We start from the raw sequence: 14,423 nt of genomic DNA on the forward strand, positions 1-14,423 counted from the left end.
GAGTTATACGCTCTCAAGGCGTTCACCAAAGTATACTCCGGTGAAGCCAGAGGTGGGCTGTTACCACAGCTGAAACACAATAGCATATTTGATTAACCGTACTTCCGGCTACATAATGTTTCCAACAACATCTGTTTAACGTCTTCGCATAGACCAAGATGTCTATAGCCGTTTGTAGCCGTTCCGAGAAGTTTTCAAGACGTTTTGTGTTTCGTGGGTAGTGCAGCAAGCTACACCGATTTTACTCTCACTCCCTTTCTTTCTCTCTCTGCACCTCCTCTCCTCATGCTTGGTTTCAATCGAGTGACAGACAGAGACAGACTAAGTTTTTTGGGCGTAGTGGGCGTCTACCGCCACTTCATCCCTAACTGCGCCGACATGGCAGGGCCTCTCTATCGGCTCCTCCGGAAAGAGGCCTGTTGGTACTGGACTGACGTGGAGCAAGGATCTTTTCGGGCTCTGTCATCGGCCGTCGCCGATACCGCACGTCTGCGGCTTCCCGACCTCAACCAGCCATTCACCGTGCAGACTCATGCAAGTGAGTACGGCATCGGCGCAGTTTTGCTTCAGGAGCATCAAAGGAAGCTTTGTCCTCTGGAATTTGCGAGCCACGCTCTCACAGGAGCAGAACGGAACTATAACGTAACAGATAAAGAGTGCCTGGCAATTCTATTTGTGCTAAAGAAATTTGAAATGTATCTGGATGGGGCTAAGTGCACTATTCAGACTGATCACCAGGCGCTGACGTGGCTGTCTAAGTTGCAGAACCCCGCCGGACGTTTAGCCCGCTGGGCTGTCGCTCTTCAGAAGTATAATTACAGAGTGGAATACAAGAAAGGCACCTTTAACAAAGTAGCCGACGAGTGCATGAGTTCGGCAACCTCATTCAGTCGCCGAATGGTATTTATTAGCTGCGAATGTCGTTTGCTATGCCCATGTAGCAGCAACAGAACCGGCATTAACACGTAATGCCATTAGCTGCGAATGACAATACACGTGCCGTGTGACAGGGGTATTACACATGCTATCTTCCGATATTCTCGCCTTACGCAGAATGCCACGCTACAACTCCAACAGACGAGACCATCCTGGCTGCTACGGTGGCTCCCCTGAACACCACTACCTCCGTCATCGGCCTCTCGGGTGGGTAATGTGCACAAGCGTCGGTTGGGTGAAACATGCATCATCTCTAAAAGAGCGCACGCCTTGAGCACAAGCCACCTGGAGCAGTCACATGGAGCTCAGAATGACGCCAGACATCGCATGCACACCTAGTCACCGCATCCCTCACTCGGGACCATCGCGTGCCAACAACCAACCCTTCGCTTCGCGGCATCCGTGATCTACTCGAGTAGGCCGATACAAGGTGTTGTTGGACATGGTGTTATTGGACCCCCAAGAGGGTGTCCTATCTTGTGTGTGTGTGGGGGGCCCTCCTCTGCAGCACACGCGATGGAAGCCTTTGATACACACGCCACAACAGCACGCGCCGCATTGAGCACGCGCACTGATCGTGGTGTAAAACTCGCGCGGGGCTGGCCAGGAAGGCGGCTGCGCGACAAGAAGGCAGTGGCGACTGCACTCGGGCTTTTTCGGGGGTAGGCCTGGTGAGGCGCTGGTGGGGCGCAACCCGGATAGGTTTTTGTCGAGCGTGCTGCGGAGCGAGGGCGCCACTGGTCCTTTGTCGTGCGGGTCACGGCTCGCGGACCACCTGAGCGAGGGGCCTCCACATCATAACTGGGCCTTCTTGATGTGGACTTAATGCCTAATGAAGGCACTCTCAACTGGAATTTGCCTTTAGGTAGACAACTTGCCTAATCACTTCTCAGCTCATGCGATATATGCATATACTTACCCTTGAAGATATTGCATCATTCATACAGCTAGCACTGCCACAGAGAACAGAGCTGGTATTTGTGTACCAGCCAATGGTGTGTGTACTCTATGCTGTTCAAACTGTAATTGGTGTAAATATTTGCAATGGCATGACCACACAACACACTCTTGAAATGTTCCATGACGATTTTAATCACACCACAGCTCATTAAGGCTCATTGACCTCCAGCGCAAGCGTTGGGCCTGTCATGATCACGTTTCTGCCATGACTCTAGCACACTCCCTGCATGCATGAAATAGAGAGCTAAACATGGAAGACATGTTCAACATTAGATGATGTTTCAGCCAGTGTTTAAGGCCTTGTCACACGTGGTGATCTCAATAAATGCCCAAATAAGTATACAATATGAAAATGAAACCTAAGAAAGGGAAATCAAATGGGACTTTGCAGAAGGCCAGTTGCAACACTGAATGGATGAGGAGGCAGGGTCCATGGTGTGCAATGTAGGTAAAATAACTTTTTCTCAAAAAAAAAGGAAGGAATGCAATTGGGAGAATTAGGGTACATTGTAAATGACTAACACAAGGCCAGCAGACAAGAATAGAATGCAAGGGTAAGAAGATGGCAGGACAGAAAGCAAATTCGCTTTCAGCGTTGCTGTTGTCCGAACATCTCTTGTGTTGTCATTGCTCACTGCTGTTCGGCTTCCAATGCCGCAATGCGGGCATGTAGGTACAGTGAGCCATTGTGCACTGTATGCATGCAGTTGCAGCAATCTTAATCAAACAAGGCATTTCAAGCAATGGTACCCACTGCAAGAAAAGATGAAAAGACAGTCTGGAAATGCCCCATTTGATAATTTACAGCACAAGATCTAAACGTAAAGAAGGATGCAGTTTTCAGTACAGTACACTTTCGTTCATTCCACTCTGGTTAAATACTATGTTTCGGTTCACTCCACTTAGGCCAAAGGCCCTGGCCAGCACCCATACATTTCTATGGAATCATACCTTCACGATTTCGATCCTGAAATTAACATCTGCCGGATAATTTTTTACTAGGCTGGTCACCCCACACGCGCTCAACACCAATGGAGACAGCAGTGGTGACAACAATAGTAGCAGCATCCGTTTTGGCTGCGCTTATGGTGCAGCAAATTCATCTAATACACATCATCCCTCATTGAAAATTTTTGGCCTGCCCCAGGAAGATTTTAAAGCCAAAATGGTAGCTCGCAACGAATTATTACAATATTTACCCGACCACAACACGCGCCTGCTTTCCCAAGAAAGTCAATCAGAAATTACTGCTTGAACGGTGCCATCCGATACGAAACAAATGAAAACTGTGTTCATAACAGCATACAGCCTAGCCAGCGTCATCACCATTACAAATGGCGACCATAGATGGCAACAAAAAGAGCTCTTGGATAGCATGATGACGAAATGCTGCTTTCAGTCTAATTATGAATGCACATTCAAAGTTAAGTTATTTTGCATGTTAAGCTAGCGGCAACAAGTCACGTATTTTTGGTGTTCCAGAGAATTGCATGCGTCGCAGGACGACCTAGCAGAGTGGCTAGTCTGGCATGGGCCACCATCCCATTTGCGATTGCTGCAGTCACTTGATAAATGCAGAATATCATAAGCGCTATGGACACTGCAGAGGACAAGATATTGTGGTTCTTCATATATAGTGATAAAGTGCTCTCCGAGTGATGATGATAGACATTTTGTAAATAAGTTCAATTCTGTGACGGTAAAGTTTGATGGTTTTGTCTTTTTTGATTGCAAAAATCTGATGCATGCTACGTTTTCTTGCCAAAAGATCAGGTGTGCATTAGATTCCTACTTTGTTAGGAGCTGTGATGTCATTTTTATGTTCGCTTTAGTTTTCCACTTTGAACAGATAAAAAGTGGGTTTGTGTTTGATTCGGCGACGTGTTAAGAGTCGGGATAAATATTGCTAAGTGAATCGGTGTGTTTTTTCTGCGTCTAGTTTAATTCAAGCCACCAGATAAATCAACCAATTTCATCGGTCCCATCACAGTCGAATTAACGAAAGTCGACTGTACTTTTCGGAAAATGTAAAGAAAAGCAAGTGTCATACTGATTACAATGAATCGTTCAACACAGAAATGCAGAAAGAAACTTTTAGTACATGAATCTACGACGTGTCTAAGATATGGCGTATTGCACAACTCACATCAGGCTCCTTCATGCTCCTTTTTTCGTATTTAACTTTCCACTCATTGCAGATGGGAGAGAAAAAGAAAGCTCTTGAATGTCAACGGATATTCAAAGAGACAGAGGACAACTCAGCACAATGCAACTGTACAATGCATGCTGCAATTCAGCACAATGCAAGCACAGCACTCAACAAATCATGTACAAATGAATCATGAATGCTAATCATGACTGCTCTTGCAGTTATCTTTCGCAATCCATTATCATGGGTGATGATGTAAAAGTGCAAACCTAAACAAATGATGACCGTGAGAAACAAAATGAAAGTTAGGAGAATGATTTGCTAGGATTATTATTTTTTTATGGTTTGTGAGAAGAAAACAACAAAACAAAAACAAGGATAAAAACTTGCTCGCTAAAAACAGAAAGAAGAAAAGGCTGACCCACATAGCAGCTGGCTTTGAGCGCAGTTGTCTTTGAAATCTCAAATCCATTCTTTTGGGACACAAGAATTCAGCAGCAAATGAATGGCACATCACACGTCCTCTGCACTAGTTTTGAACCAATGTAGCTAACTATTGCCATTGAGATCAGCATGTCCCGTGAAGATAGCTACACATAGCCCAAACTATCCCATATAAAAAATCCAAATCAAGTAAGACAACTGCACACCTCAAAAATCAGCAGTGCAGAATCAAAACATGCAGAGCCCGAAATTGTCACTTTGAAATTCTGTCACATCACGTCACACCTGTCATGTAGTTGTACGGACAGTGCCACTGCATGGCACCATGAGCAATATATCCATGTGGAAGTTTGCGATGGCTTCTCAAGGCACTGTGCAAATCTGCACACACAAGCATGCATGTACACGCCATGTGCATACATTCACGTTGTGCATTGTGGACAGCAAGGATGTCCCACTGCATTTGTTCAATGTGTCTGCTTCACAGGACGGTTGATGCCGGTCACAGCAATGGGCATGTGCACAGCAAAACACATTGTTCGCTCAATTGTGCTTTACGTCACCACCAAAGTCTTGGAAAAGTCACCATTGTTGTCCGGCGATTCCTGCTGCCACCATCAAGTTGCGGCCCAATACACACTAAGGGTACTCCTCGTGACACCACCTCCTTGCACACGGCATGTAACACTAAGGAATAGAAAAAAAAAAGCCGTGTCCACTACTATGCACATGACACGGGGTGCTATCTTGACACCACTGCTACAAGATCACCAATGCCATTGGAGACGCAACACAAAACACCTGAGTGGACTGTAGGGACCTTTGCAAAGCTTTGCACAGATGGGGACGATGACAGAGGACAATCTTTGTGCTGTCACCAGACATTAGGTGATGCAGCTCTCTCTACCACCGTGCAGATCATCACTGTCACACACTGTCTCGGCTAAAAGTAAAAAAAAAACAGGATGAAGGTGCGTTCATATAAGCTGTTTTTCATCAGGCACCAAGGAGAGGGCTTGCAGTGTGTGCCGCAAGAGGCACTCGGTGGCTTTCAAGACAGGGAAGGCAGACTTGACATCTGCCCAGCCATTTGCAGCAGGTACCGTACGAAGAAAGGAAGCAAGGCACGGGAGGTGTGTGCTCAGTCGTTCTCGATACAGGGCGAAAGGCACTCTTCCTTGATGCTCATGTCTAGGGCGCTCGAGGCCTCTTCCTCCTCTCCCTCACGGGCTGCAGCGGCGTCTGACACAGTTCGTTCCAAAAGCGACCGCTGCTTGCAGTACCGCAGCTCCGTAGGTGGCCGCAGAAACCTGTAATAAAATGACAAAGAGAGAAAGAAAAAGGTCAAATTTCTTTAGCAATAAACCAAAGGAAGTTTGCTGAAACCTTTCACATTGTCGCTATGTACTGGCGTGGACAAAGGTGAGGGTTTAAGCACTGCAGAAAGTATGAAGACTTTAAAGTAGGATGTTGGCAGCCATTAATACAAAATGAAAACATTTTCTTTTTAAGTTAGGGACTCTTTACCATTATGAAGCCATCGAAGAGTGGCAGGGATCCGACGTGCCACAGCAGCCCTGTGGCTATGGCATTGCACTGCTAAGCTCGAGGTCAGCAGGCTCAGTTCCTGCCACAGCAGCCACATTTCGATGGGGGCAAAATGCAAAAATGCTCATGTACTTAGATTTAGGTGCACGTTACAAGAACTGCAGGTGGTCAAAATTAATCCTAAGTGCCCACCTCAGGACTCATAATCAGATTGTTGCTTTGGCATGTAAAACCAAAGAATTTAAATTTTAGCAGGGATCAAAGCATAGTCATACTCAATGCTCATAGGACATGCAAGTCAGTCTGAGCGAAGCTGAGAGCATTCGCTGTTCCCACCAAACCTTTGTAGTTTCATACTATATTCCGGTGGATGACGATTTTGCCCTTCATGAACCTTGTCCCACCTTGTGGGATTCCACAGAACTGATTTGACATATTCAATGTCCGTCTGTTTCGAGTTGTCGATTATTTCGACCTCACTCTGCGATCTTCTAGCCTCTTGGTTAGCTGAGATGGTACAGCAATCGCTCCAGAAAGGCATCCCGAATGCGATGCCCAGAGAAGGACGAATTTTTCATCAACTGCGAAGCATTTTTCCAGAGAAACTTGTTTTGGGTTCCCTTTGTAGCTTTGTGCTGGAGTCTGGTGGACGACAATTTCTCCTTTCTTGAACCTTGCTTCACCTTGCGGGCTTTCACAGAATTGATATTCCACGAAATATGTACCAGTGGAAGGTTCTGCCACTTGCAAGAGGTGAGGTCAGCTTGTACTCACAGCTGTCAAAACACTAATTCAACACCTTCGGTATTTTCTGCATGGGCTACATCTTTGTGTCTGACCGTGACAGTGTGCACACACAGAATAAAAAGGTGGTGGGTATACAGAACTACCCACTGTGGTGGCCTAGCAGCCATGGCACTGCACTGTGAAGCACAAGGTCATGTAAATAAATCCCAGCTGCGGCGGCCACATTTTCATGGAGGCAAAAGGCGAAAACACCTGTATGCTGTGCATTGGGTGCAAATAAAAGATCCAGAGGTAATCAAAATTAATCCCATGTCCCTCATTACGGCGTGCCTCATAATCACTTTTGGCACATAAAACCTAAGAATTTTTCCTATACAGAACTTCTCAAGCAGAACACTCAGATGATTATGGTTACCATTCATTACATCGCCTACAACTCTTGCATGGTTTAAAGGCCAGTGATGAATGGCTGTTACAGTGATTGCCATTACATCATCCCCTAGTCGCACTGCTTGCTCTTCGTTGACATGGTTCCCTTTATTTCTGAGCTAGTTGCCGAATGAAACAATTTTGACTATACTGAGCTAATTGGCAATATTACTATTGCTAATTGGCAATATCTGTACTGTTCCTTATGGTGGGGCACATCTGTGCAGAGTTATGCATACATATGGAACTTCTTAATCGTTGAGGTATACTTGAGACAGATGCATTATGCATTAGCTTCACTGCACTACTAGACATCAAAATTACCTTATTGATAAACAAGTAATCAGTTCACATTGCGAAAAAATTTCACTCATTATCGAAACTTCTCAGCTTCTCTCTTGATCTTGCCATTTTAGGCATCATCATCATCAGCCTATATGTATGTCCCCTGCAGGACAAAGGCCTCTCCCTGCGATCTCCAATTACCCGTCTTGCGCTAACTGATTCCAACTTGCACCTGCAAATTTTCAAACTTTATCACCCCACCTAGTTTTCTGCAGTCCTCGACTGCGCTTACCTTCTCTTGGTATCCATTCCGTAAATATAATGGTTCACCGGTTATCCATCCTACACATTACATGGCCTGCCCAGCTCCATTTTTATTGCGATAGCAATTATATGGACACTTCAACCGAATTTCTGCCGTCGGCGTCGCCGTCGCCGTGAGGTTCCCTATAGATAAAATCTTCGCCGTGCGCCGTATGCCCGAGCGGAAGCGTGCGGGGACGCACGCTATCACGGAGAGCGAACGCACTCAATCTCCCACGCGCAAGCAAGGAGAGGGGGGGGGGGCGCACTTCTACTCCGCCAACAACCGCGCTCGTCACTCGTCCGCACCGTCTCTTATCTCCACACGGCTCTGACCTTTATGCGCCGTGCATTCGCCACTCAGTTTCCGTTGAAGCGATAGACCGCACATACCTTCGCCCGCAGCGGCGTATGCTTGCTGCCAGCGTTTTGACAGTCGTTGTCTGCAGTCATTCAGTGCGATCTATTCGTGTTTGTTCGTGCGCGCTCACACCACGCTTGTTCATTCAGTTAGTAATAGTCGGGTCACATTTTCCAACGCACGCTACACATGCAATGCTGCCCGGATCGGCAGTGCAGCGCTACAGGTGTGTCCCTTCGCACGCGCTGCCCACGGGAAGTGCTTCTCATCAACACCACCGTTTCACACGCGCCTTCTCGTGGTCATCGAGCCTCTCTTCATGTCGGTCTACTTACGCCGCAGCACACCTGCTTACTTAATCAGCTCATGTTTACTACAATTCATATTGCTACCAAAGCCGCTCACCTTACTTCGTATGACATTGCTGTGTTGCTATCGCATTCATTGCTTCGCCCTTAGGGCGAAACTGTGACCTTTTTTTTTTCCTCTTAATGTCACTTAGAATATAGGCTATCCCTGTTTGCTCTCTGATCAACACCGCTCTTCTCCGAACCCTTATCACACCAACGAGCTTTGGGAGAGAGCCTTGGCCAGCTCCGACCTTGAGGATGAACAACGGCTGACTGCGAGCGCCCAGTACGCGGCCCAAGCTCAAGGCATTCTGGAATGAGGACGCCTCTCCAAAGCTGCATTTAACTAATAAAGATGTTTATTCTCTCTCTCTCTTTCTGTCCCTTAACGTTAGGCCTAACGTTTTTACTTCCATCACTCTTTGTGTGGGCCTTAACTTGTTCTCAACCTTTTTTGTTAATCTACAAGCTTCTGCCCCAAATGTTAGCACCGGTAGAATGCAATGATTGTACACTTTTTTTTTCAACGACAGTGACAAGTTCCCAGTCAGGATTTGGTAATGTCTGCCATATGCACTCCAACCCAATTTTATTATTCTGTAAATTTTCTTCTCATGGTCAGCGTCCCCTGTGAGTAATTGACCCAGATAAACGTATTCCTTTACAAACTCTAGAGGCTGACTGGCGATCCTGAATTCTTGTTCCCTTGCCAGGCTATTGAACATTATCTTTGTTTTCTGCATATTAACCTTCAACCCCACTTTTAAACTTTCTTGGTTAAGGTCCTCAATCATTTGTTGTAATTCGTGCCCATTGTTACTGAATAGGAAAATGTCATCAGCAAACCGAAAGTTGCTGAGATATTTGCCGCTGATCCTCACTCCTAAGTCTTCCCAGTCTAAGAGCTTGAATACTTCTAAGCATGCAGTGAATAGCATTGGAGAGATTGTGTCTCCGTGCCTGACCCCTTTCTTGATAGGTAACTTTCTAATTTTCTTGTGGAGAACCAAGGTAGCTGTGGAATCTTTGTAGATATTCGTGTTTATATATTCACATATGCCTCCTTTACTCCTTGATTACACAATGCTTTGTTACGGGCCGGGGTTTGGGGAACCTTCAACAACAGTCTGCTTGGAGCTCGAAGCAGGTTGACCATCGGAGAGGGTCCAGCAGGGAAGATGAGGCGACGTAAAAGCCAAGTAAAAGAAGTTGAATACATGGTGACGGGTGAGCGGTGTGCTCCAAAGAAAACATACAAGAAAGATTCTGCGTGCGTGCACCTGCACGCCAGGGCAAATCAAAAGTGTAATCCACGTGGCTGCTGGCTGGCTTTCTTATACCCTCCATCATCCGGGTAATCTCCCCCTCTCCTCTCCCCCACTGCAAGACATGAGGACATGCAGGACAAACCAGAGGGAAGTAGAGATGGTGGGTGACCGTAATGGGGTGAACGTCCTCAGTGTGGGATGAGAGGGTTTTGCCAGGTGGTAAGACAGGTTTCGTCTGTCCCTCACGACGGACACGTCTATTAATGTTGACGAGAGAGATTGTTAGGCACGCCAATTACCATGCGTTTGCACGTGGTCCGAGCATGGCCGCTCAAAGTGAATCAGAATTGACTACACTTGGTCTGGGCATTGCAGCTCTAAGGGAATCGTAACAGCTTCTATGACTGCTGGTATTTCCCTGAATCAAATGCCTTTTCATAATCTATGAAAGCTATATAGAGAGGTTGATAGTACTCGGCAGATTTCTTGACTACCTGATTGATGACATGGATGTGATTCATCGTAGAATATTCCTTTCTGAAGCCAATCTGTTCTCTTGGTTGGCTGAAGTCAAGTGTTGCCCTGATTCTATTGGAAATTATCTTGGTGAATATTTTACACAATACTGAAAGCAAGCTAATGGGTCTATACTTCTTCAATTCTTTAACGTCTCCCTTCTTATGAATGAGTATAATGTTGGCGTTCTTCCAGCTTTCTGGTACACTTGAAGTCGTGCGGCATTACGTATAAAGGGCCACAAGCTTTTCAAGCATGATATCTCCTCCATCTTTGATTAAATGGACTGTTATTGCATCTTCTCCAGCAGCTTTTCCCCTGGTCACGTCTTGCAAGGCCCTTCTAACTTCATCGCTAGTTATAGAAGGAGCCTCTGTATCCTGCTCATCACTACTTCGACTGAAAGTAGCTTGGCTGCTCTGGGTGCTGTACAGGTCCGTAAAGATTTTAGGCATAAAAACATCTTATCTGCCAGCCTCATTTCACAAGAAATGGCTCTTAGATTAATAACATCTTGCGACCAGCCACTAGAAAATTTTCCTCAGCCAGAACGCAGACTCGAATGCTGCAGCTAAATCTTACTCATGTAGCATTGCAGTACTGAGTCATGCCAAATGAGAACACACTACTAATATTGTTTAATGGTTAGCCTTCGAGTGAAACCTATCTTAGTTAAAAGCCTCAAATTAAATGCTGCGTGAAGGCACTGTTTGCAAATGCACTGAACATTATTGCTGCAAGCAAACAAACAAATAATTCTGGGCTATCACGTGCCTAAACCACGATCCGATTACAAGGCACGCCGTAGTGGAGCAGTTTACATTTTTACCAATTGAGGTTCTTCAACATGCACCTAAATCTAAGCACATGTGTGTTTGCATTTTGACCCCATCGAAAAGCGGCCACTGTGTTCGGGATCAAACCCGTGCCCTTAAGCTCAGCAGTGCAATACAATGGCTACTGAGCTACCGGGGAGGGGGGGGGGGGGGGTCTGCAACATCAACACACTAATGTAACAATAAAAGTAGCCTTCAGTGCTTGGAAGGCGAAACAGAGCAAGCTATGTACCTGTAACAAAGTCGCTCGCCAGGCTCCTTCTGGAGGATCTTGACCCGGTAGTAGTAGCGCATGGCACGCGACATCTTGTCAAAGTTCATGTTCAGGTGGTTTTTCTGCATGCCCCAGAGCTTGGCCAGCCGGTGCGGGTCAGTTATCTTGAAGACGCCTTTGGCCTGGTCCTTCCATGTGATGCAGTAGCGGTACTTCTGCTCGGGGTCATTAAGCAGCTGCTGCAGGAAGTCCCACAGCAACCGGACACCTACAAAGGATTGTAGAATGCCAACACAGAAAGTTGGTCCTCAAACCCAGGGACAGAAAGCACAATTTCCTATAAAAATATGAAAGATTACCCACTGCTTCGTAGGTTAAAGGGACACTAACAGCAAATTAATATTAATTAATGGTATTTTAACAGTCCACTTTGATTTAATAATCAAGGTGGACTGTTAAAATATCATTCCAGAAACCTCACAGTGCTTGTTTCATCCCACAAAAAGACTTTGTTCAAGTGAAAATTGCCTCTGAAGTGTCTGCACATCTCTAGTACAATTCACCTGTACCCAAGCGGGTGTCACAGGACGTTGCATACGCCATCACCGCCCTTTACTGCTGTCGGTAAGTAAAACCACGCCCAACATCCGGTGCTACGATTTCTTGCACGAAAAATATAAGCATGGCCAGAAACCAAGCCAAGACAGAACCGACAGTGCGAAAGAGGAAGGGAAAGCACATGCCAAATCATAAACACAAGGTTCCGATGCCTTTTACAATTGGCTCGTTCTTTGCAACTTGCAGTTTCTGTGAGTTTCGTGAGCCAGCAAAACCAGCGCAGCACTATGAATAACAAAACTACTGAAACGCAAAAGCATAATTGGCACAGAGTCAAGCGAAAATGAAATCTTTCTACCACCTGTGTCGTTGCCAAGGGCAACGTCAAAAAGTAATTTTTTTCTATGTATCAAATAGAAGTAGGACACATAGCATTCTCTTCCATCTCATAATGTAATGCAGTGATCTTTTTATTATGAATGCTTTAGTACTGCTGACAGAATTTTAACGAAAAGTCACTGCATCATTGGGCTAGTACTTGAATGTCCTGGTGCAGACTGAAATCATGCCCTGCTTTTACCTCAATTTCTTGATTATTAAAGCTCTGTTCTGTAGTAATACTGACACCTTCGACATTCTCGAGCATTAATCTATCCCCTTAGCTTGACTTAATATTTGCCTTTAGTTTCCATTTAATTTATCAGCTGGTGATTATTTCGCAGGTAGCTGCCAAAAGCACACACAATGGCTACAAGACAGGCAGTGATCCAAGAACAAAGTGTATCGTTCACCTTTCATAAAATTCGAGTACACAGGCACACAGAACAGTTATGTGTGAATTTGCGTCTGGGCCACTTCTGGCATAAATGTGTGAGAACTAAACACATGGCTAAAAAAAAGATATCGTAGATCCCACTTTCATAGGAAACAGTAGAACACGAAAGTGAAACGTGTCTTCCCAGAAGCTGTTGCATGTTTGCTTCGTGAACTCACGGTCCGCTGCAGCGAAAGGCTCAGAATTTGTGGGTTGGCAACCATGTTGCAGGTTTGCTTGGCGCACAGTGTCCCGTTGGCGAGCGGCGTCCTGCTGCCGAGTCGCTTCGGTGAAGGTACGAGTATTTTGTTCTGGCTCCGCAGCGTCTTCAGCAGCAAGTTGAGTTGCAATGCACTCAGCTTCAGGAATGTGACTGGCAGAGTTCGCAGCATGTTCTGCTTCACGCTGGCATGTGTCTCACCAGACCAAAGCAAAATTCGCCCATCGACGTCATTGCCTTTCTGCGCCACGTAGTGCAGCAGCTTTTTAGGGGCGAAGCACCTTAGGGCCGAGCCTTGTCCCTCGTAGTCCGTAGCTCTGGTTGGCATGGAGACCGCTATGTGTGTATGTATACGCATATATACATATGTATATGTATATGTATAGTATATGTACGCCAAGCTCCAGCTTCCAGAAGCCGGAACCGGAAGCCGACTTCCACTTCCGGTTCCGCTTCTGGTTCTGGAAGCCAGCTTCCGGCTTCCGGAAAATGCTTCCAGCATTTTTCTCTCTCGTCCGTAGCTAGGGGCGCTGCGGTGCACAAGGGCGTTCGTTCCCAACGCGCGCTCTCTTTCTCGTCCGTAGCTAGGGGCCGCTGCATTGCACAAGGGCGTTCGTTCCAGACACGCGCTCTCTTTCTCTCTCGTCCGTAGCTGTGGTTTACCCGAATTATCCCCCGGTGCTTCGCCCACTCATCATCATTCACTTCGTGGATATGCGGTGATTTTTTTTATTTGGTGCCATAGCAAGCGAAGTGGTAGGCGTCGTGTAAGCACTGCTGATGCATGTCGAAGCTGCACTCCGTAGGCGACGAGGTGTCGCAGGCTAATCAGATGCAAAAGAGAAACCATGTGTGGAAACTGCGTCATCACCTCGGCAGAAGGCCTACACTGCCTACACAGCCGACACCGCATTGGAGCCTCCGCTGCACTGAGACTACCGAAGCACTCACTGTCGGCGCTTGTTATTGTCATGATGCAGTACTTCACTTCACTGCTCCTAGATGGCAGTGCCATCCCTGTTAAGAGAGAATATTTTACGCGTTTGCGCCGACGTCAGATCCATTACAGAAAGGTGATGGTGGACCCCAGCATAAGGAACTTTCATGTTAAAAAGTGGATCTGCCTCATGAAGTTGTACTGCAACGCAATGCAGCAATATCTCCTCTATTTGTACGAAATACACTATTATTATTATTGGTGCTGTTATTTCAACTGTGAGATCGCAGCAACTCTTATGCATTGTCACTATCAGCCTCAAGTAACTGAAAAAGGGTGTGAACCAGGCGGTCATTTCCATTGTACGCTTTTGTTGATGATCAAAATCCAGCATTTTGGTCAACACACAGCAGTAGTTACACCTAGCACCACCAAACAAAAACAACATAGGAAGACGTATATGCATTAACGGCCTCACCAGACTGACCACAAGACATAACAAAACTAATAACAGGGTGTGTAAATATAACCAAACAAATTCTACAGAA

General features: G+C 46.1%; 1 protein-coding gene across 4 annotated transcripts in view; it reads right to left on the minus strand.

Moving 5' to 3' along the window:
* Nucleotides 1–2,004: 2,004 nt before the first annotated feature.
* LOC119450661 (ets DNA-binding protein pokkuri-like) overlaps nt 2,005–14,423 on the minus strand; it is a 145,680-nt gene continuing 133,261 nt past the window's right edge. For all 4 annotated transcript variants that reach the window (XM_049666126.1, XM_049666124.1, XM_037714174.2 and 1 more), the window contains exons 8-9: nt 11,365–11,614; nt 2,005–5,799 (exon numbers count right to left, since the gene is read on the minus strand). In XM_049666126.1, coding sequence (XP_049522083.1) covers nt 5,631–5,799; nt 11,365–11,614 — 419 coding nt within the window. In that variant the 3' untranslated portion in view covers nt 2,005–5,630. The remainder of the gene's footprint in view (nt 5,800–11,364; nt 11,615–14,423) is intronic.

Source organism: Dermacentor silvarum, chromosome 4 (assembly GCF_013339745.2).
Source record: "Dermacentor silvarum isolate Dsil-2018 chromosome 4, BIME_Dsil_1.4, whole genome shotgun sequence".
In the NCBI taxonomy this organism is placed as follows: Eukaryota; Metazoa; Arthropoda; class Arachnida; order Ixodida; family Ixodidae; genus Dermacentor; species Dermacentor silvarum.